Here is a 19,731-nt window from a genome sequence, read left to right on the forward strand (position 1 = left end):
CTACAGTGTCTACAGCCATTTGTAAAACATGGTGGAGGTTCTGTCATGATTTCGGGCTGTATTTTACTCGGTGGTGTTGGAGATCCTGTCAAAAGAATTTTGAACACAGAAAAATACTGATTATGATTTACTATGCAATCCTAGAAAGCATCTGATTGGCAAGAGCTTCATTTTTCAGCATGACAATGATCTCAAACACACTTTCAGTGCAATAAAAGCATAACCGGACAGAAAAAACACAATAAAACACTAACGGTGTGGGATCATCTTGACATAAAACGGAACAAAAGGCAGCCAACATCCAAAGAAGAGCTTTGAATGTCCTTCAAGAAGCCTGTAGAATTATTTCTGAAGTCTCCTTCAGGAGCCTAAATTCCAAGAAAGCTTGCCTAAGATAGCTGGCCATCTCAAATGTTAACTTAAAAGGTGATTAGAATTGTAAAAAAACAAGTTCTTTCCCCACTTTATATACTATATTTCCATGGATGTTCCATGTACTTTGCTCAAAAAAATAAAACACTCGACACATCTTCACTCCACTCACCTAAACATGTACTGTATTTATTGCTTATTCAGAGCCACCAGTGGCTTTACACTTCACAGTTCAAAATGTCATATAGGCAGTCAGCTGGGCATGAGAGAAAACCCAGCATAATTTCACTGCTTTGTTAGTGGACTTTAATCCTGTTACAGAACACAATAAGGGGCAAAGTACATTTGGCCCCTGCCAATAGTAATCAAGAGCACATACAAAAAAAATCACCACAAATATCTCATAAGCATCTTTTCACTTTGTTGCAGAACATATGAAAGCTTTGAGACGTTAGTGCCTGAGACATTGTTTCATTTCCAACAAAACGTAAATTGCAAAAACAATTCCGCAAATTACATGGTCAACATGTAAATCAACACATCAAACAGTTTCCCTAGGCCGACACACCAGCCCTGCTCAAAGCGATGCCTGTTAACATCATACAAAAGATACACTTTGATTCTCAGATAAGTTCGGTTTTTTGTTTTGTTTTGTTTTTTTGATAAAAAAAAAAAGAAGAAAAAAAAAATCACAGCATCACAGCAACAGACATATGATACAGTAGATATTTGTGCTTTTAGGAAGCCAAAAGGCTCTGGCTTATAGTGAGATGGTTATGATTCAGAGGTCAGACACTCCGGCCATTGAAAGATACAGGATTAGTTTCTCTATTTTCATAGTTGCTGGCAACTGACATGAGTAACAGCAGTTTTAGTGCGTATTAAAGAGATCATCCCCTTTTTTAAGATCGTGAAGCATCTGCGTACTTGATGTTTATTGATACAACTAATGCCTACTTCCTTATTACGTTATTCCGGTCTTGACCGACCGGTGTTCATTTTGTTGCACAGTATAATTGTTATTATTCTTGAGGCTTAAGTTCACTGTCACCAAAAGAATGAAAATGCCAGCCGAACATCAGGCAGAAGGTGTGTCTGAGCTCTACACACAACCTTTGTGGTAAATGAGCTCTACTGAAGGCTTTACTCTGTGTCCGGCTTTTGGGCAAAGGAATGCTTTTGTAGAAAATCGTTTATGCTTTGAGAGGATTATTCCACAATTGTTGCATACGCCCCACAGTGCACTAAATATATGTGTATAGACAAAAGGAGAAATTACTGCCAGCTTTCTAATTCTACAATGCTGGACTGCTGAAAAAGCACTCCCTTTAAAAGCTGGTGTACTCCTTTAATGTTGGATACGTTTTTACTTCTTCCCTGATTCTGTCACATGTAAGCTAGAAGTGTTCATCCTCATCCCTTCGGGACAATATGAGCTGCTTTCTTGGACCTTTAAGATGAGGGACACTGGAAGGGGAGTCTAACACTCCTGAGTCCAATTTAGGGGTGGAAATACATCGTGGTCCAACCCGGCCCATGAGTCCACGGACGTCTCTGTGAAGGGCTGGATCACTAGGGATTGAGTTGAGGCGAACGCCTTGCTCCAGAGCCCCAAGGTCCCGGTCCAAACGGGGGTTACTGGCGCTGCTTGGAGATTGGGGATCGGCGCTGAAGTATAAGGTTGAACTTGATTCTGTAGGGCAGAAATAGGGCTCTGGGCTGTCTCCAAACATTGATTTACCCTCTGGTGAGCTGCGTTTGAAATCCGATGTGGGCGACTCCATTGGGCTCTCCATCTCCAGACTGTCGTCTTCTTCCGGTTGTTCGGTCGACGTGGGTTCGCTTACGCTCTGGAACTCGTCTTTACAGTCCGAGAGGGGTGCCAGACCTTTCCCCTGAGACTCGGAGGTGGAGACACCCTCACAGCTTCCTCCAGCTGTAATTGTGATGCCCTCGTTACTTTTAAATTCTTGGTTGTACTCCTCTATGTCTAGTATGGCCGCTGCTCCCCCAGCCCCATACGCCCTGTTGATTTTACCAAGATCTCCTGTTTTCAGAGCAAGGCGGATCAAGAGCCAGTGGTGGTGGTAACACGGACAGGAGCTGTTAGGCCTGCCCCCGCAGTTCCCTGGATGCTCCAGCAGAGAACCAGCAACACCTGAGAGGGAGAAGCTGCCATGGTTTTGAATAGAATGAGCTGGCAAACTTTTGTCCCCAAGAGAGAAGGAGGACTCCCCTTGTTCTATGCATGTACTGCCCATGTGGTTGTGGTTTGTTCCCTGGGAGATCTCTGTGGACTTGGGGTGCAGGAACCGGTAGTATAGGACAAGAGAGGTAGCACCTAAGAAACAAAGGAATAGGAAATATTGATTTTAGTGGCCCAGGTATGTTTTGGCCTTTCACAAGCAATTAGCTGACTGCACAGTCTGAATCACAGAGGGAGGCTGCAGCAGAGATCACAACAGTCACTCTGGCTGTTACTATATTAATTCTATCGTGCATATCAACCTCACACAAAAAATTCAAGGTTTCACTTATTTTTTGCCATCTTACGATCCCATCTCCACTCTTACGTATTCAGATAAAGAGATTTACAATATCCTGCACAGTAAAATCTCACAAATAAAGAGTATTGCAAGTAGGGCAGCATATCGGTAGCTATGTTTGTTGTACAACAATACCTCTAAGAATTTGTGAATAAACACGGGGGGATTTATCGCTTAGGTATGACAGAAACTAATAAACAGCGTGACATTATTCTAACTATGACTAATGTCCCAATACAAACAGCAAATTCTCTAGAAACGAATGACTCACCGAGGAGAAAGCCACACAGCACAGTGGTGGGAAGGGTCATGCTGTCCCATGATGCTTCGCTCAGGAAGTCAGAGGCGGCCAGCAGCAGAGTGGCGTTCTCTACAAGCATGAACTGAAGAAGGAGAGAAGGTCGCACCATCAGTCATCTGTAGACAGCTTTACGTCACTGTGGGCTTAGCACACAGAGGTGAGGATGACATTGCAAACTTATGCATCTATATCTGTTTGTCCCTGCTGCCCTGTGAGTAGGCAGATGAGACAAAGCTGCACAAAACAACATAATGAAAACAGAAAAAAAAAAAAGAAAAGTTGAAGAATAATAACTTTAACTCGTGCCATACTGCATAAAAACTGGCCATGCGGAAGCGCGAGGGTCCATCTTTGACGTTGAGGAAGAGGAAGACGTGGATGAGCCCCATGACGCCATTAAAAGCACGCCAACACCAGGGGCCGGTGCAGATGTCTGGTTGCTGTGATACCAGCCAAAAGGAGGCCGTGAGCCAGTGAAAACCTGAAGGTTAACATAAAAATAGAAGGTCTACAAGTGCAACGCAGGATCCATATACAGTGTGCAACGCTGATGCAGAGGCGAAACAGAAAACTGGATCAAGAGGACATGTCACAGTGCTCTGAGGATAATTACATAACTCAGTGGTTAAATGTGAGTTAATAGAAAATGGGTTTTTTTTAAGCTCAAAGTCATAAAATACATGGAAATCTGTGCGTGTACTAGTCATTGAGTCTCCTGTACCCTTTAATGTAATGTACTAGTTTAATATAACTGTACACTTTCTTCGGCTTTCAAGTGTCTTAACAAAATAAAAGTCGCTTCTCAGTGCTCACCTGCTACTCCACAAACCCACCAATTAAAAACCCTGGCAAAGAATGTGAGGCAGGTCACCCTGGCACCCAGCATGCATGCCCTCCACACCAGCTGGCACAGCAGGGCTGCTGGAGGCATGGCCAGGTGGCCTGGCCTTATCAGACAGCAGGCTCGGCTGTACAGCACCAGGGCCCACGCAATAGACAGCACACACAGGCCACAGCAATACGCCACTGTAGATAAAACATGCATAAAAAAATGTAATATAACAAGTTACAGGCCATAAACATCACACGGATCCCGTGATTCAACTAAACATAAAATTACCTGGTGATGCAATGCCCACATCAGTAGACACCACGATGTACGCCTGCAGCAGGCTCTGAGGCAGCGTGAGGACAAGGGCTTCCAGCAGCCAAAGGGCAGCAACATCTGCCTGCTGCATAACAGCAGCTCCCAGATCAGCCACTGAGCCCTGCATGCGCAGCACAGACCTCATGCAGTCCCACAACCTGCCAAAAGATGGAGACAAAAACCAGAGGAGGCATAAAATATAACCGACTCAGTAAGGCTTCAGAGTGATGTGAATTTTTTTTTGGCCCTTTTTTTGCCTTTAACAAAAACTAAAAATTATTACATTTTATAAACATAGTCTACTTTTGTAATGTATCTACGTAAAGCACATCGAATGGAAAAAACAAGCTTACCTTTTGAAGATGCCCAAGTGCAGGATGTGTATAACAGAGAGGTAGCATCGCCTGTCATCACCATCATCATAGTACCACTTCACACTTAGCAGCTGGACTGCTGTCCCCGGTAGGAAGAGGCCAAGTGTGAGGCCTGCCCACTGTGTCTCCTCATTCCAAAGGTAAAACCCTATACAGTAGATCACTGACACACAAACACACACAGATAAAGAACAAACACCGAGATGCACAATGGTGTCAGTATTTTGTGATTCCAGTTATTCAGATTTTAAAGGACACACAGCTCACTAAACCCAGCACTAGTGAGGCCATATTTAAAGCTGCAGAGTCATGAGAAATGCATGCTTCACTAAGTAAATTTAGCTTTAAGAGAAACTCTTCTAATGGGATGGCGCAAGCTCACAAAAAAGACACCAGAGTCATTCCACACCACTTTAAAACAGCCATTAGCTATTTCTTAGCTTCACTGGTACAGCTTTATCAATGTGCCACTCTACTGATAATCTAAATAGCCATTCATTTATGCACGCATTCACTTTTTAAAATTTTAATTATGGCAGAATGTCTAATGTGTGAAACTCAGGCACAGTATTTTTATCTTCTGGTAATGGTATACTTGCTGAAGACAAGGGCACACTCTGTACACAGCCAGGTATCCTCCTGGTGTCCTGACCTTGCCCGATTGATCTGCACAGTCAGGAAATCATAACGCTGTGCTACACCTTGTTTTCAATACAGATCCTAGATGTGCAAAAAATGACTTGGGAAAAACAAGTGTTTATTATGTTCAATCATATTTTGGGGGAGGTGTAAGGTGGAGAATTATAATTTAAAAGTTGGGCATTATGCGAATATTGATCAGCGACGGCAATTTAGTAACACTTCATTAAAGTCACTAGTTAAATTCAATAACTAATAGGCTGTGTTATCCTGTTTTACGATCACGGGAGTTCTCGGGGGGCCCAGTTTGGCCAACAAAGGTGGACTAACCAACGCCGATATTGGATTGCAGTGCACACGGAATTCAGCTATGTTTTCCCGTTCAGTACTAACGGCTGTGTCATAGCATCTCCAAATGTGCTTCTTCTACCGTGAAGTACGGCCGCAGCTGAGACGGCTCCAGCACGTAGCATCATTTTCAATCACATTACGGCAAAAGAAAAGGAAAAGAAAAAGAAAGCCCAACATCTATTTTCCACGAGGTTGAGTTTCAACACGGCAAGCAAGCTAGCAGCCCGCTAGCGCTTGGAATCCCCACTTACGAGCGCTCCGTTCGGCCACAATAACCAGCCCAGACACGGCGAGCAGGACCGCTTGGCACCACGCTATCCAGCACCCGCTCCGCCGCGCCGCCGACGGTATCCTGCGGGCGACCGCTCCTGCGGCGTTTATCATGATGCGGAGAGGTGTGAAGGAGGACACACCGATGACATTATCCTGGGCATCCTTTGGCCCCCGCTTGGTACATCCGCTCTCCTCCTCCTCCTCTTCTTCTTCTTCTCCCGCTGCCTGCCTCCTGTCAAAATATCTGACGTCACAGCACGGTTTAAAGGTGCATCAGTTTAGCGAGCCTCTCCTCCCTCCACCGTGGAAACCTTTTCTGCATCACGGTCTATTTCTTCAAATTTTTTGTAAAGGCGGTGCTGCATCTTACTTGGTAGACTGGTGAACAGCAGACTGATCTGAGCGTGAATTTCCTTGCATGTGGAGGTCGCAGGTCACGGTGAGCGCTGTTTACAGCTGTGGTTCTGGTGCGTTTTTTGTCTGCCATGCCCGACTTTAGAACAATAAATAAAGTTCATCCCCCACATCACACCGGTGCACATCTCTGTGTCCTTTATAATCGGGTTTCAAGGGGCCAAAAGCAGAAAAAGCTCCCATATTATGTGTGTTAACGCTGTCTAGGCCGAATAGTGTTTTCTATTTTGGCACTTGATCATGACTTAACCTTAAGAGTACACCAAATCTGAATGCTTCCGTCTCTCTGGTAGAGTTTAGCCCTAAGATAACGACTTCTGTGGAAGAATACTGCAGTTGCTATTCATAAGCAGGACTTGTGTTACTTGTTGACTCTGATTTGCTTTATTTATTAATTTATTTATTTTCTACTTTATGTGCATTCATGTTATATTTGTTTTAACAATTTTTTTGTCACTTTGAAAAAAAAACAAACTCCAACAGGTTTTAATCTAATGGGGCTTCCTGGTAAAATCAAGTTTTAAATAATAAACACTGAATAAAAAGGAAGATTTAATTTCAATTAATTGAAGGTCATGACAACAGCTGGAGTCTTTCTTTAATAGTTCATGCACCACTTACAGTAGTTCTACGCCCCATATTTCGAGGACTGTGTCACGATTGTGTCATTTTGAAAGCCATTAATGACACCTACTTGACCCACCACTTCTTTAATTTACTTTCTTAAATGGAGAAAAGCTCCAGAGCAGTTTACAAGAGCCCCATTACCTCATCATCACTCGCATAAATTGGCACTTTTTTAACCTTTTCCACAACTACACTATTTTAGGTTGTAGTAAAAGAACCACAGAAGGATACTGGATAGAAAATCCTGTAATAATTCTTGAGTATAGCAAGTATAGCTCTGTTAATATAGAGATATGGTTGCAGTTTTATTCACAAGCCTGCGCTATACGAATCAGCGTTCATTGTGAATAAAAGTAGTCATCTTAAGTCTGTTTTGTTCTCTTTGTTTGAGTTTTAATTCATTTATATGTCTTACTAAAACTGTGGAGTCATACATTGTGGGTGAAATGTCTGACAACTGCCTAATACCAAAACTCAAATATAGATATACGTGGATAAAATTATTCACAGGATATTGATCATGAAGATAATCTTGTTCAATTTTGTGTGTGTGTGTGTTTTTTTTCCTTCCATGATGACGGCTTGGTATTTACTGGTTGTGAGTATCCCAAGACTCATAACAGGATGTTTATCTGCAACTCCGATTCAGCACTGTATACTCACCCAGAAGGCAAGTTGAGGTTTCTTTTTGCTGTCATTTCAGTGCTTAACCCACTTACATTATAAAGTCATGCTTGTACAGTAATAGTTACGTGAATCACGGGACACAATTACGCATACATACACAAACAGAAACATTCAGTCTCACGCTAAAAAACACATTTTAAAGCAAACATCTTTGTTATTTTTAATGCATAATCACACGTGTAGTTGTTCCATCAAGACATTCCAGAGATATAAAAATCAAAATATCAAAAAATGCGTTGTTTTTTTGTACATTTTAGATTAAAAGTAATTGAATAAATTAACAAAGATCTATACATTTAATAAAAAAAAAGTCACTTTTTCCAGGACAGGCTGGTTAAGTCTCGATTTTTCACATGCTGCGGTCTACGTAGAGTATAGGCTAGGAAATCCATGCTTGAGATAAGGCTTTACTTCAAATAGGGCAGTAACAGACAGCTGCTGAGTTGACCTGTAAGGATTATATGGATGGATTAGCAGGGCTGTCTTAGGACTCTGATATGCAGCTTGACTCCAGCTTGATGCTGGCTGAATGAAGAGGTACAGGACTGCTGTGATGCAGCTGAACACCCGAGCGCTCTTTTGCTGATTTGTAGTTGGTTCTCTCAGACTCCCCTCTGTCAGCATCCCGGTGGCCCGAGACACAGGTCTCTATCTTCTGTATTAGGTCGGTAACATTCCCCTTGTCCATATCAACCTCTGCAGCCATGGCTTCAAGCTCTTCTGCTGCCTCACTCATGTCAAACCTCTCAATCTCAGAGTTAACTCGACATAGCTCCTCTGACGAGTATCTGTGTGAGGCCAAGGGCAAGAGTGGGCAGAAGCCTTGGAGGTGCACTTGGAGGCTGCAGTAATGGAGATAGGAACAGGAGCAGTGAGGACAGCGGTGTGGTCGCTCGCCAGTGTGGAGGCGCTTGTGGAGTTTGAGGTGGATGAACTGAGTAAAGCGAGCAGGGCAGAGCTTGCAATGGTAAGGCTTCTCTCCTGAGTGTAGCCGCTGGTGGGTCTTCAAGTTACTAGTGCTGCTGAATCGCTTGTGGCACACCTATGTAAAAACACAGCAGAGAGGAATCTTTGTATGAGTCTTTATTTTGTTCTTAGTCACATAACCTCTGCGATGTTTCGATGTTTTGTTTCTGACGTACAAACTTTTAGTCCACCTACGTATTTATTATGAGAGTGATATAAGGCGTCTAATGCTTTCCAGCAATTTCCGACAGCTGCAGCCTTACCTTGCATTCATGGGGCTTTTCTCCTGTGTGAACCAGATAGTGTTTCTGCAAGTGTGCTAGCTGCGTGAAGTTCTTATTGCAGGTCTGACACCTGAAGGGACGCTCCCCGCTGTGTACTCGCAGATGAACCTGAGAAGATGTCGGAGATATGATAATTTATTTGTTATCGATCAAACTCAGGAAATCAGAGGAACCGGTTAATTCAATTATACTATACTCCGGTCACTGTATTCAACTGGTGGTTGTCATTTTCTTTCACACTGCTTTAATGTGTTGAAGAGCAACTAACCTTAAGGTTAGACAGCTGCCCAAAGACCTTTCCACAGATGTTGCATTCATATCGGATCTTTCCATTCTGCCTCATCAGAGGGTAAGACAGGGTCTTGTAGCCAATTGTCTGCCCACTTTGCTTTGTCTTGCTTAGGTCCATTGCATCCTCAGCTTCACTTTGAGTGGCAGAGGTAAAATTGGAAGGGAGGCAGTTTGAGGAGGCTGCCATTCCCTCTTGCGGCGAGCATCCTCCAGGTGCGAGAGACGGCTGTGCTTCACGGATTTTAGTGACCATAGATGAGGCGGTGGATGTGGCAGGCACAGCGAGGCCTGTGTGAACGTTGGTGGGAGGGGAGTGTTTGAAATCTCTGAGGTCGTGTGAGGGTATGCTGAGGTAGGCTCTTCTTTTGGATATGAGGTCCTTGTTGTCTCTGTGCTCACGGATTGGTGAAAGAAAGAGGTCTGGTTTGGAATCAGAAAGTGCACGTGTCAAGTCTTTGCAACCACTGGTTAAAGGCGATTGAAAATGTGCATAGTTGTGAAAGGGCGATACATGGGGTGAGACTGCCAAGTGAGGTTTCAGTCGATCACGATAGAATGGATATGAATGAGGTAGGAGGCCAAGCGAGTAGTGGGGGAGTAGATAGGGGCCGTGCATTAGAGTAGAATTAGCGATATCGGGCATACAAGGATCTTGGTAAGGCTTTGCTACGGGAGGGCCTTGACTGTGCTGAAAGGCAAAGTGGACATTAGCAGGGACAGGAATGCTTAGTGCTGGCCTTTTGGCAGCTGGAGGGCTACAGGATGGCAGAGGTGGTAAAAATGCATATCTATTAGCATGCATAGATTTGGAGATAGGCTGAGGTGGGTAGACAACACTGGGACATAAAGGAAAATCTGCTGAGACATTTGTCTGAGGCAAAAAACTGTCCACACGTCTGATGCAGGTAGAAGGGGATTTGGAGAGGTCGTCTTGTAGGATTTCAGAGACCGTATGACCTCGTTTCCTTGTTGTCTTCTGCGCTGGACTCTGTTCTGTTAGACAGATAAGCAATAGAGAAAGATCGTCAGAGACAGGAAACTCATTTCTTAACATACACTAGATGTAACATTATCATCGTTCAACTAACTGACACATGCAGCCATACAAGCACATATTCGTCTTATCAAGCAGACGTGTTGTATGTTTTCTTTCTTAATCACTATGCACGTTTGCTTTCAAAAGTACCTACGCTAGACAAACAATTTACTTTAAACTTCAGGAGATGCACTTTTTTTTTTATCAGATGCGACTGTTTGAATGTCCCTGACCTTTGCACTCTGTTAAAGTGGACACCAGAAATGAAACAATGGGGATCTGATCATGATACAGATAGCACAGAGAGCAAGAGTCAGTGGATACAGTGTGCTATTTGCATTAGAGGGCTGGGCAGTTGAAGGTGTATTTTCTGTCACAAGCCAGACAGGATACACAGTGTACAGGAGACAAAAAACAACTTGTCATTTTGAAGTGACAAATAAACTACAGCTTCCAAACAGATAGGAATGATTTTATAAATTGGATGGAAAATCTGGATTGAAATCTGCATTTTATCTAGTTAAAAAAGGTACTGCTTCACTGACTTTACCACAGGATAAGCAAGGGACTCAAACTGACAACAGAGAGGAAGACCAAATACAGTGGTTTGCATGTACATTTCACCTACTTTTAGACACAATTAACCCACAACCCACACAAACAGCAAATCTCTTATCTTTTGTTCACTCCCAGGTTACCCTGCCCCCACTCCAGGGAGGCCAGCTCTCAGCAAACAAACAGCCAACACTGAGTGAGATATCAATCTGTCAGCAGGTCACCTTGTCAGGAAGTTCAAGTAGTCAGTGGAGAAATTCCTACCTCACTTCCTCCTTAAGAACCAAATAAATAAAGGGAGTCGTGCCAGAGTGCCATCAGCACACCTAGCGGCCTCTTTTTGTGACTGTGTTTGAATTAGTATTTTTCTGCGTGGTCTTTCTGCTAGCATGCACATTCCTACTGTTTGTGAATGAATGCCAAATGCTGTCTGGCTGAATGAGCTGCCGGCAGCCTTCTATGTGGGAGTTTAAAAGGGAAACTGAAACATTGCTTAAAATCCTGAAATTGGTCTCATCTTACGCCAGTACTGCTGCTGCACCTGGAGACAGCTCTTCTCTGCTTTCAAGTCTCCACTATCCTCCTTTGTCTTCTGCGTCAACAAAGGAGCTATGGGTGTGACGGAGTAAGTTCTTAAACACCTACACAAAGAGTGTGTCAGTCGGCTGGCGTTTTGACTGGGGGCCTTACTTAACAATGACAGAACAAACCAGATACGTCTCGATGCGTGGGCACCGTGTTAGTTTCTGTTGACTTCAGCAGCACTCGGTCCTTGCGCATTCCTAAATTGACAACACACACAAAAACGCACGCACTCACCGTTTTTGTCAATAGCAAGCTGTCCCAGTGGAGGGTAGTTACAACGCTGGGCAAACTCAGAGCAGTACCACACCAGAAGCTCCTGGCCTGGCTGAAGTCGTTTGGTGGTGTAGAAAAAGATGTCCAAGCCACTCTGGCATGCAACCAGGTTCTGCTCTTCCACAGAGCATGCTGGATTGACGTAACGCATCCAGTTGCTCCGCTCTTCATTCAGCCCATCCAGAATGTGGTGTAAGCACCCCTCTGAGAAGACCTATAGCGTGAGCAGAACAAGAGATCAGAAATAATTCACTTGATTATTAGAAGTGAACCTGAAACCATGAAGTCACAGTTTCCTCGTGCCTTTATGGTAAATGCTGTAATTTCTTTCATGTTGGATAGGCGCAAGTCTTTGCAGCACACAATATGAGTTACAAAGGGAACACTCAAAAAGAATTTCTCTGTATGACTGGATTGTAGTATTGGGTATACTGTTTCACCCACTCCTTACTCTCACCTGTTACATTCACGGTGTTAATCACCTCCTCCCTTTGCGATTGTACAAAAGTGTTCTTTCTGTGCTGTTGCTTGAGTCATGGCTGTATTATTAACAAATTGTCAGACTGTTGCAAAATTTTGGTTGGAGTTGCATGATGTCAAGGTTGCTGAGTGTATGCTATAGAATTACTCAGGAGCATGTGTGCAATGGAAGATGCCCTGATGCTGCTGAATGTGTAACATAAACAGTTCTCAGGCTTGAAGCCACTTCCTTGCTTAGTCAGTGTGAGAGTTTGTTAGTTTGGAGAAGTGCGGACATGTGTATGGTGTATTTACTGGCAGTGATACCACTACTGTGAGAAGCGAAGACACAGGAGAACCGCTGCGTCACTGAAACCAAACAGCTGTGTGTGCTTGTGCGTGTGTGTGTGTGTGTGAGAGAGAGAGAGAGAGAGAGAAAGACCTCAGACAGAAGCGCACAGAATGGGCAAACACACTGACATATATGGTGTATGCACTTTTGAAAGCTATCAAGTCAAATGGCATTTAAAAACACCAGACCATTGACAAATTTGACTCATACATTGACAGGATGTCAGACGTTGACCACATTTGCTAACTCGTGCCACGACATAGCCAAAGCAGCATCTCCAGTCAGTCAGAGATACAGGATGTGAACAGTTCTGAAAGGCACATCATTGAATTTAACATTTAAGTTTGCAGAGTCTCACATGAGGCTTGCTTACCCTCCAAAAATACTTCCTGTCGGCGTCTTTCGGCAGAGTTTCGTTGGTGTAGCTCTCCCCCACCAAAGGGCCAAAACGTGTTCCCTTCGGAATGATCTCCTTAGTCATCACCCCAAGCACCTGTTAAACAAAGAGAGCACATAATCGTCAAACAGCAGGTCAGTTAATAAAACTGAAGATCTGAGCGAGCAGTTAAATGCACGTTTAGTTGTTAAAACATCCTAAGATAGATGAGATTCTTTGGAATACAGCCTCCAAAGAATCTGGTCAATTCACTGAATATTTTTGTCCCCTGGAGACACTTATGTGGAAAAAAGGAAAAAGGCAATTAAGCAGGTTGTCCTTGTTTTATAATATACAGGCCGAGAGGATTTTCAGAGGCTGTGACTGAATGCTTTCTCTCCTTCACAAGTTAAATATTTAATAAGCCAATCGACCAAGTTATCTTTAGTTTCTCTCCCATATTAAAATTTCACTACTAGTCTTGTTCTGCTACTACCAGGTGTGAAACTCAGTCCTCTGTCTCAGTCCTCCAGGGTGGGGAAGAGTGGATAAGGTGTCATGGTCACACCCCAACCAGCACCTTGAGCTCCATGTTCAAAAAGCAAAAGCCCTAAAGCGATGGTAGTGTATTTCTCTTTCATCTTTACACTGCATAGTGTATGTATCTGACCCAACTGCTATAGACTAAGGCCTACAGTTTTGTCTTTAGTTTATCCAGATATTTTTGTCCTTGCATTCAATGACTTTGTCTAAAGGCATCATTTGACTTGCCCTTGTGTCACAGATTACTGTCATGTATCCTGTTCTTTAGCGTCAACCGGACATTTCTTATAAGAAGGTCAAAGTGGTAAATGCAGGTATTTTACTGCAGATGTCAGGGATACTCCCTCTGATCTCCCTTCACTACACTTTTTGTAGAGGAAATTTAGTGTTTCCTTTTCATGACTAGTTCTTTGCGGTTAACCTTTTATCATGCATTTACCACACTATATGATTGTCAGTTCCTTATCCACTCACTTATTTATAGATGAGAGGATGGAAATAATTCTCCATGCTAGATGACACATATTTTACCTGGAAGAACATTTAGGGTATTATGTATATTATGGGCTTTTGCCTAATGGTGTAATTTTCTGCTGGAACAAAGGGATGGGAATCTAAGATAACTACTAATCATAGAGCCCTCAGGCTGAGTGCCCAGAGGCTTGGCTATTGTGTCTGTGTTTGCTTCAACATACACATAGCAGAGAGGAAAAGCTCAAATTAGACAACAATATGTCAAGTACTTCCCACTGGAGGATAGATGAGAGGATGGAAGGATGTTGGAGTGACGCAAAGAATTGTCATTTACTAAAAACATCACATAGCTGCTTTGATATATTTGGACTGGGACTTTTGTCTTCATAAATGTCTTGCCTGTTTGTAAAAGAACAAACACGGAAGGCCTTGTGTACCTCTGCTGAGTCGTGGCAGTGTTTCAGGGCCAAGTTCCTGGGCAACGATCTCTCAGCTTGTGTCTTGCAATTGTTTTCGGACTCGCCTTCCAGAGGTTGGTCCTTCACGATGTAAGTGCAGTTCTCCTCGAAGTCTGCCTCGCTCCATGATGTCATATCAACATCGTGTTTTCTTGGCATCGCTGCAGTGGCACCCACAGTTTGAGCTGACTTCTCTGAGGTTAACATGATTGAGGTACATGAAGAGGCGGCCTATGGAAAATAAAGGAAAATGCTCTTAAATCCCTATGATTCTATATCTGATTTTATTATTAAACGCTATTTTTGGTTATACAGGGTGGAAGGCAAACCTTTCTTTCATAAAACAGCAGATGCAGAATCGAGTTGAGTTTTGAATGAATCTAAAAGTAGGTCCCAGATTGTGAAGTGTGATATAGAGAAGGAGGCAGTTGTGATGCTGTAGAGAAACTAACCTTCCCGTCTACTGCCAACACCGGACAAACAAACTTCAAAGTGGAACCTTCAAGTTTGAGGTCCCATTGGCCCCCCCTCTGTCCTTTACATCCTGTGACTCAGAATACAACCCCGGGGCTATAACAGAGGTTCCTGTGCACGTCAGCCCCGAAGCAGGACCACTTTCACAAGGAAACCCGCACTACCAGGGAATCAACCAGACTTCCTCCGAACTGACTGAGACTTGGCTGTCGGCCAGGTCTTAACACACTATAGTGACTATTTACCTTATTAAAAAGCCACAGAAGGGCTGCTAGAGTGAGATATGCCTGATTTTAGTCCACAAAAACCCCATAATATGAAGACACATGTAAAAAAACAAAAACAAAAAAACACCAATTGATCAAAAGCACAAAAGCAGTACATCTGCTCATTGATTGCCAGCCCCAAAGTGGGTCCCTTTCCTAAACAACTGCTCTTAATTGTCAAAACGAAGAAAAGAAGTGCCACTCTACTCTCTGTTTCCTTTTCTTTCTGTCCCTTATTTTCACTCTTTCCCTTCTCACGACATTGCGATTGTCAGGCAACTCAGCCGCGACAAAAGATACGGCTCCCAGACTGAAATAAAGAAGAGTGAAAAAGCGGATGGCAGGCTCGTGATTAAAAGGCAACACTCAGATGTGTTGTCTGAGAACTTCTTCCTTTGTAGACTCATCAGTTTGCCTCTGAGATAGTGGTAGATAAGCCTGGTGCTTGCTAATATATGGTAAACACTCATGTGACTTAAGTTCCTTACTGATGAGAGATAAAAAGTCAAGTCAAAACTTCACTCCTGAGGGAATGACTGCAAGGGATAGCAATTCTAAATTCTCCACATTTATGTATAAATAAATCTACAGTCAGTAAGCCGCGATAGAAAGCCCACCACTCATCTTTTTGTTGTTTTCAGCACTAGTGGTAGAAACTGTACTCAGTGGCATAGATGCAGCAATAACAAAAGAATGTCAACGTATTCTCAAATGCAAATAAAAGTTCAAAGAGACGAGATTTATATATGATGTTACACCTTATTTTTTTTTTCTCTGAAGTGTCACCACAGCTGACTCGGAATGACTGTCACAAGTGTGACAGCTCACTCCGAAACCATTGAACCAAGTGACACAGCAGAAAATATATTTTGAAAAATCAAGACATGAGTCAAGAGCACACAGCTGTGGCTCGGGGGCGACATGTAACGGGCTGTCTCTAGAAAGCACACTTTGAGATTGCACTTTGTGGGAGAGTGTCGTAGTGCAGAAAAGAAAAGTCAAGCCAAAGACGTCTAACCCTTCTTAAACATGCTGAAAATATAGAACAATCGATATTATTCCTGTAAAAATTAAGAAGATGATCTGAGACAGATGTTGCAGACTTACTTTAAAGCCTTGTGAGGAGCCACACATAGGTCAGGCTGTCTGTGCCCTTCTTCAGCTTGAGTGTCTAGAAGCAACCAGTGGCTGTTCTCTGCCTCTTGTCTTCTCTTCCTCTCTCTCTCTCTCTCTGAGCAGACCTGTATACTGACTGCGCAACCGAGCAGTCAGTGTATGTGAGTCTTGCTCACATACACCGTGTGTGTGTGTTTGACAGTGTAAGAGAGAGAGAGATACACTCCCTTTCCTCTCATGCTCCCTCCCCCTCTCTCCCCTTTGCCCCATGACTCCTCCTTGGAGTGTGTTTGTGTGTGTGTGCATGTGCATGTGCATGTGTGTGTGTCACACTCTTGCCCCAAGGCAAGAGGCTTTCTCCAGGGAGGCTGTCACACAGCTATGTCCGGATCAAACAAATGCATCTTCATTTTCGGTCTGTTGTGGATTGCAAGACGGCATACCTGTGTTATGTTAGAGAGCCAAGGACGTGCAGAGGAAATTAGATCATTTATTTGTAAATTGTAGGTTTAAAGTTAGTCAGATTAGTCGTAATTCACGTAATCGTGTATGTTACAGCAACATAGAGATTTAACAACCTGTAAAACTTCATCGTCTGTCTTTTAAACGAAGCAATTGTTCTCTAGGTTCTGTAGCTAAATAAGATCATCAGTTAAAAAAACATAGACAATAAATTTTATTACATACCAAGAAATTAAAAATCACCAAATAAACAGCTGTAAGTAGAAATATGTCTGCTTTGCTTGGTTGACTCATTCATATTGATACTTGATGCTTCAGAGCTTTAGTTACACAAACCCATAAGATTAATCAAATTTCTTGTTATGGTATTATGTCACTGTAATACTAAGAATGATGAAATAGGTACTTCTAATGAGAATCCTGAAAACAAATACACAACGACAGTTTCTGGATTATATTGTGCATGCACACCTTATTCGGAATTAAAATGCAAGCTGGTGCAACAAGAAGCAGTGTCACACCTTAGAAATCTTTATAAGCTGCGATAAAGACAAAGAAATGGAAAACTCTTGAGGGTGTGTTCTGGTGCATGTAGATTTGTAATCGGCCACTACACACTACTTCACTGGGGAGGAGGTCCAGAATTTGTTGATGCCCAGGTAAGATTGAGATCTACAGCCCTGTTTTCACCTCCACCTCCGCTCCCTCCTCTTCTTGACTTCTCTCCAAACACAACATTTGATTTGGCCGGCTTCCAGCCAGCTCAGGAACTGTCAGAATTTTCTTTCTCGTCACCCACGCGCTAGACACGCGCCACGCTCTGAACATCACGCCGTACGCCTATCTGTAAACTTAATTCCACACGGCACATTAAACATCTACACTGGTCACATTCACTTTCAATTTGGGGAGGTTCATAATGCACTGGCATATGTCAAGTGGATTCTGGCGCTTGTAGACTCTTCTTTGTTTTTGTGGTGTTTTGTCCTTTTCATGCTTCCTGCCCACTCACCACACCTGACCAAGCTACTAATTAGGACTGCTGACATGAGCCACCATGTAATTTAAAATCCACTTCTGTCTCTCACTCTTTCGTTCTCTTTCTTTGCCTTCAGTCATGTCATTCATCACCTTCTATTCAGCTCTCCTCTCCTCCACCTCCTCCTCTTCCTCTCTAATGCCTCTTTATCTGGACCTTCTCTACACTATGTCTATTACTCATAGGTATGTGTGAGTAATTCTCATAATGACAGCATGGACTTCTAGTCTGAGTTGTGTACAGGCCCTGGAGACAAACTTACACGTACGTGTGGAGGTTTTTGAGTATGGTTGTACATATGCCCGTGTAGCTGGTTATAACTTGGTTTAGATCATCTGATAATTGAGATGGCATTCTTAGAATGAAGTCAGTGAGCAGGAAGTGTAATGAAATGTAAGCTGCATACAAGTAGACTAACAATAACAAGATCACTGACTGACTTTAACCGGTTTAGGATGTGCTGTAGGAAGTGAAAGTAGACACGTCATGAACCCAAACCAGGGCAATGAGTATTTTGCTAAAGAACAGCCACCCTTAGATTTACAGTATCACAATAAACGCTGAGCAGACTGGGATTAAAAGTGCTTTCAGGCAGAAAGTGAAGCAAATGTTTTACTTTCATCATTTGCATGAATTTGGCTTTGCCAAACAGAAGTCTGTGTGCCAACTGTACAGGCATTAGCTCTTAGCTAGCTCGCAATGAGCAGCAGGTTTCAATTCGCACCCTCCTGGGAAAACTTGGATCGTTCTGCCTTTGCATTGCCCTTACATGAAATAGCACCAGCTCTAAATTTTGTTTTGCACATTAGATACGTTCAGCTTTTTGTGCTGAAAGGGTTGATTCAACCAAAATAGACCACAGCATCTACCCATTTTTTCACATTTTGAGAATTTTCCTCTTTAATCATCGAATTGATTAAATCTCCTGCGGTACATGTAACAACTATTTTATGATTAGAAACCTGCTTTAACACAAGCCAAGGATACCTGTGGGGGAAGGCTCCATTAATGGCATGGGTTGCTCTATAATTTCCATCTGCAATCTGCCTTGGGTTATGTCTCGCAGGAAAACCAAAGGTGACCACTCCTTCCTTGTCACCTCCCGCAAGAATGAGGACAATGCACTTTGGCAGAGATGGCTAAGACTAAGCCCATTTTATAACCCATTACCCCTCAATTGTTCAACAGAGCCTCCACCTCTGGCTTTTTTTCTGAAGTTTTACGGCTGACTCAAGGAGAAATATTTAGAATTTTATCACAGCTATCTTGCTGTCACTGTCCCCTACTCTGACCTATGTCACCCTGCCTTACTGTGGTGTTATCAGCGTGTCAGCCATGACAGCCTCCTCATCCATTTCATGTTACTTTAAGTGATTTCCTTTACCTCGAAATACCCTATACTCTCGACAGCTTGTGGTTGAGGAAACATTTACTCTCACGTGCATTTCATCCGGTCTTTGACAGTTGACTGAGGCAAGATAAGCTACATCTACATGGCGGTGGTAGCAATGTGAACGCAATGAATGATTTGGGTTGGATGCACGCCGTCTTTCTCCATCTTTTTTTCTTTCCTCTGATCCATTTCATTTGTTAATCTGAAAAAAACAAAACCTGACAGTGCTGCACCACAGCCACCACCCACCCAGTCCAGCCATCTCCCTTCAATTGCTGGATGATCTCCTGTTGACAGGCCAAGGGTTATTATCGTGGTTTCAGGGCCAGGAATGCTACTGCACTTCACAGCAGATGTCTTTTCAGATCCTGACAAAGCCACCCACAGAGATGAGGAGAACAGGAAGAAAAAAAATGTATCACTGTACTCAGCTGACCCACAAAAGATGTTCTTAACAGGCTGGATAGTAGAAATTATAGGTGTCTGTATGTTCTTATCCTAACTGGCATCAGAATGTCATGCCAGTCTTGTCATGCATATAGCAATCCTTAGTTCTCTGCAAAAACAGTTTTTTGGGGGTTTTAAAAAATTCGATTCA

The 19,731-nt window shown here is 43.0% G+C and overlaps 2 protein-coding genes across 3 annotated transcripts; both read right to left on the reverse strand.

The window, feature by feature from the left end:
* Nucleotides 1-1,051: 1,051 nt before the first annotated feature.
* On the reverse strand, nucleotides 1,052-7,767 carry xkr5a (XK related 5a). The gene is made up of 7 exons (XM_085132558.1): nucleotides 5,982-7,767; nucleotides 4,720-4,903; nucleotides 4,340-4,524; nucleotides 4,033-4,245; nucleotides 3,531-3,700; nucleotides 3,190-3,301; nucleotides 1,052-2,713 (listed from the first exon to the last, which is right to left on the reverse strand). The coding sequence occupies exons 1-7, from the start codon at nucleotides 6,112-6,114 to the stop codon at nucleotides 1,770-1,772; spliced, it is 1,941 nt and encodes a 646-aa protein (XP_084988684.1). The 5' UTR covers nucleotides 6,115-7,767; the 3' UTR covers nucleotides 1,052-1,769.
* A 112-nt stretch (nucleotides 7,768-7,879) lies between these two features.
* On the reverse strand, nucleotides 7,880-16,496 carry prdm1c (PR domain containing 1c, with ZNF domain). Of its 2 annotated transcripts, XM_085132557.1 has the most exons (8): nucleotides 16,231-16,496; nucleotides 14,363-14,614; nucleotides 12,906-13,025; nucleotides 11,683-11,935; nucleotides 9,250-10,265; nucleotides 8,961-9,089; nucleotides 8,718-8,773; nucleotides 8,354-8,578 (listed from the first exon to the last, which is right to left on the reverse strand). In XM_085132557.1, exons 1-8 carry the CDS (start codon nucleotides 16,255-16,257, stop codon nucleotides 8,464-8,466), a joined length of 1,968 nt encoding a protein of 655 aa, XP_084988683.1. In that variant the 5' UTR covers nucleotides 16,258-16,496; the 3' UTR covers nucleotides 8,354-8,463. The 2 variants fall into 2 exon arrangements, with proteins under 2 accessions (XP_084988682.1, XP_084988683.1); XM_085132556.1 differs by having other exon boundaries at nucleotides 7,880-8,773.
* Between the last annotated feature and the right edge of the window lie 3,235 nt (nucleotides 16,497-19,731).

Source organism: Neolamprologus multifasciatus, chromosome 15, assembly GCF_963576455.1.
Source record: "Neolamprologus multifasciatus chromosome 15, fNeoMul1.2, whole genome shotgun sequence".
Lineage (NCBI taxonomy): Eukaryota > Metazoa > Chordata > Actinopteri > Cichliformes > Cichlidae > Neolamprologus > Neolamprologus multifasciatus.

What these genes read in the sequence shown, in the direction of transcription:
- xkr5a (XM_085132558.1), bottom strand. Translation starts at nt 6,114, where the DNA reads ATGATAAACGCCGCAGGAGCGGTCGCCCGCAGGATACCGTCGGCGGCG. An exon ending in TGTGGCCGAACGGAGCGCTC is followed by an intron (nt 4,904 to 5,981) that starts GTAAGTGGGGAT and finishes TTTGTGTGTCAG; the next exon opens with TGATCTACTGTATAGGGTTT. An exon ending in CACTTGGGCATCTTCAAAAG is followed by an intron (nt 4,525 to 4,719) that starts GTAAGCTTGTTT and finishes ATCTTTTGGCAG; the next exon opens with GTTGTGGGACTGCATGAGGT.
- prdm1c (XM_085132556.1), bottom strand. Translation starts at nt 16,257, where the DNA reads ATGTGTGGCTCCTCACAAGGCTTTAAA. An exon ending in GCTCCTCACAAGGCTTTAAA is followed by an intron (nt 14,615 to 16,230) that starts GTAAGTCTGCAA and finishes TATTTTCCATAG; the next exon opens with GCCGCCTCTTCATGTACCTC. An exon ending in AAAAGCCCCATGAATGCAAG is followed by an intron (nt 8,774 to 8,960) that starts GTAAGGCTGCAG and finishes GTTTTTACATAG; the next exon opens with GTGTGCCACAAGCGATTCAG.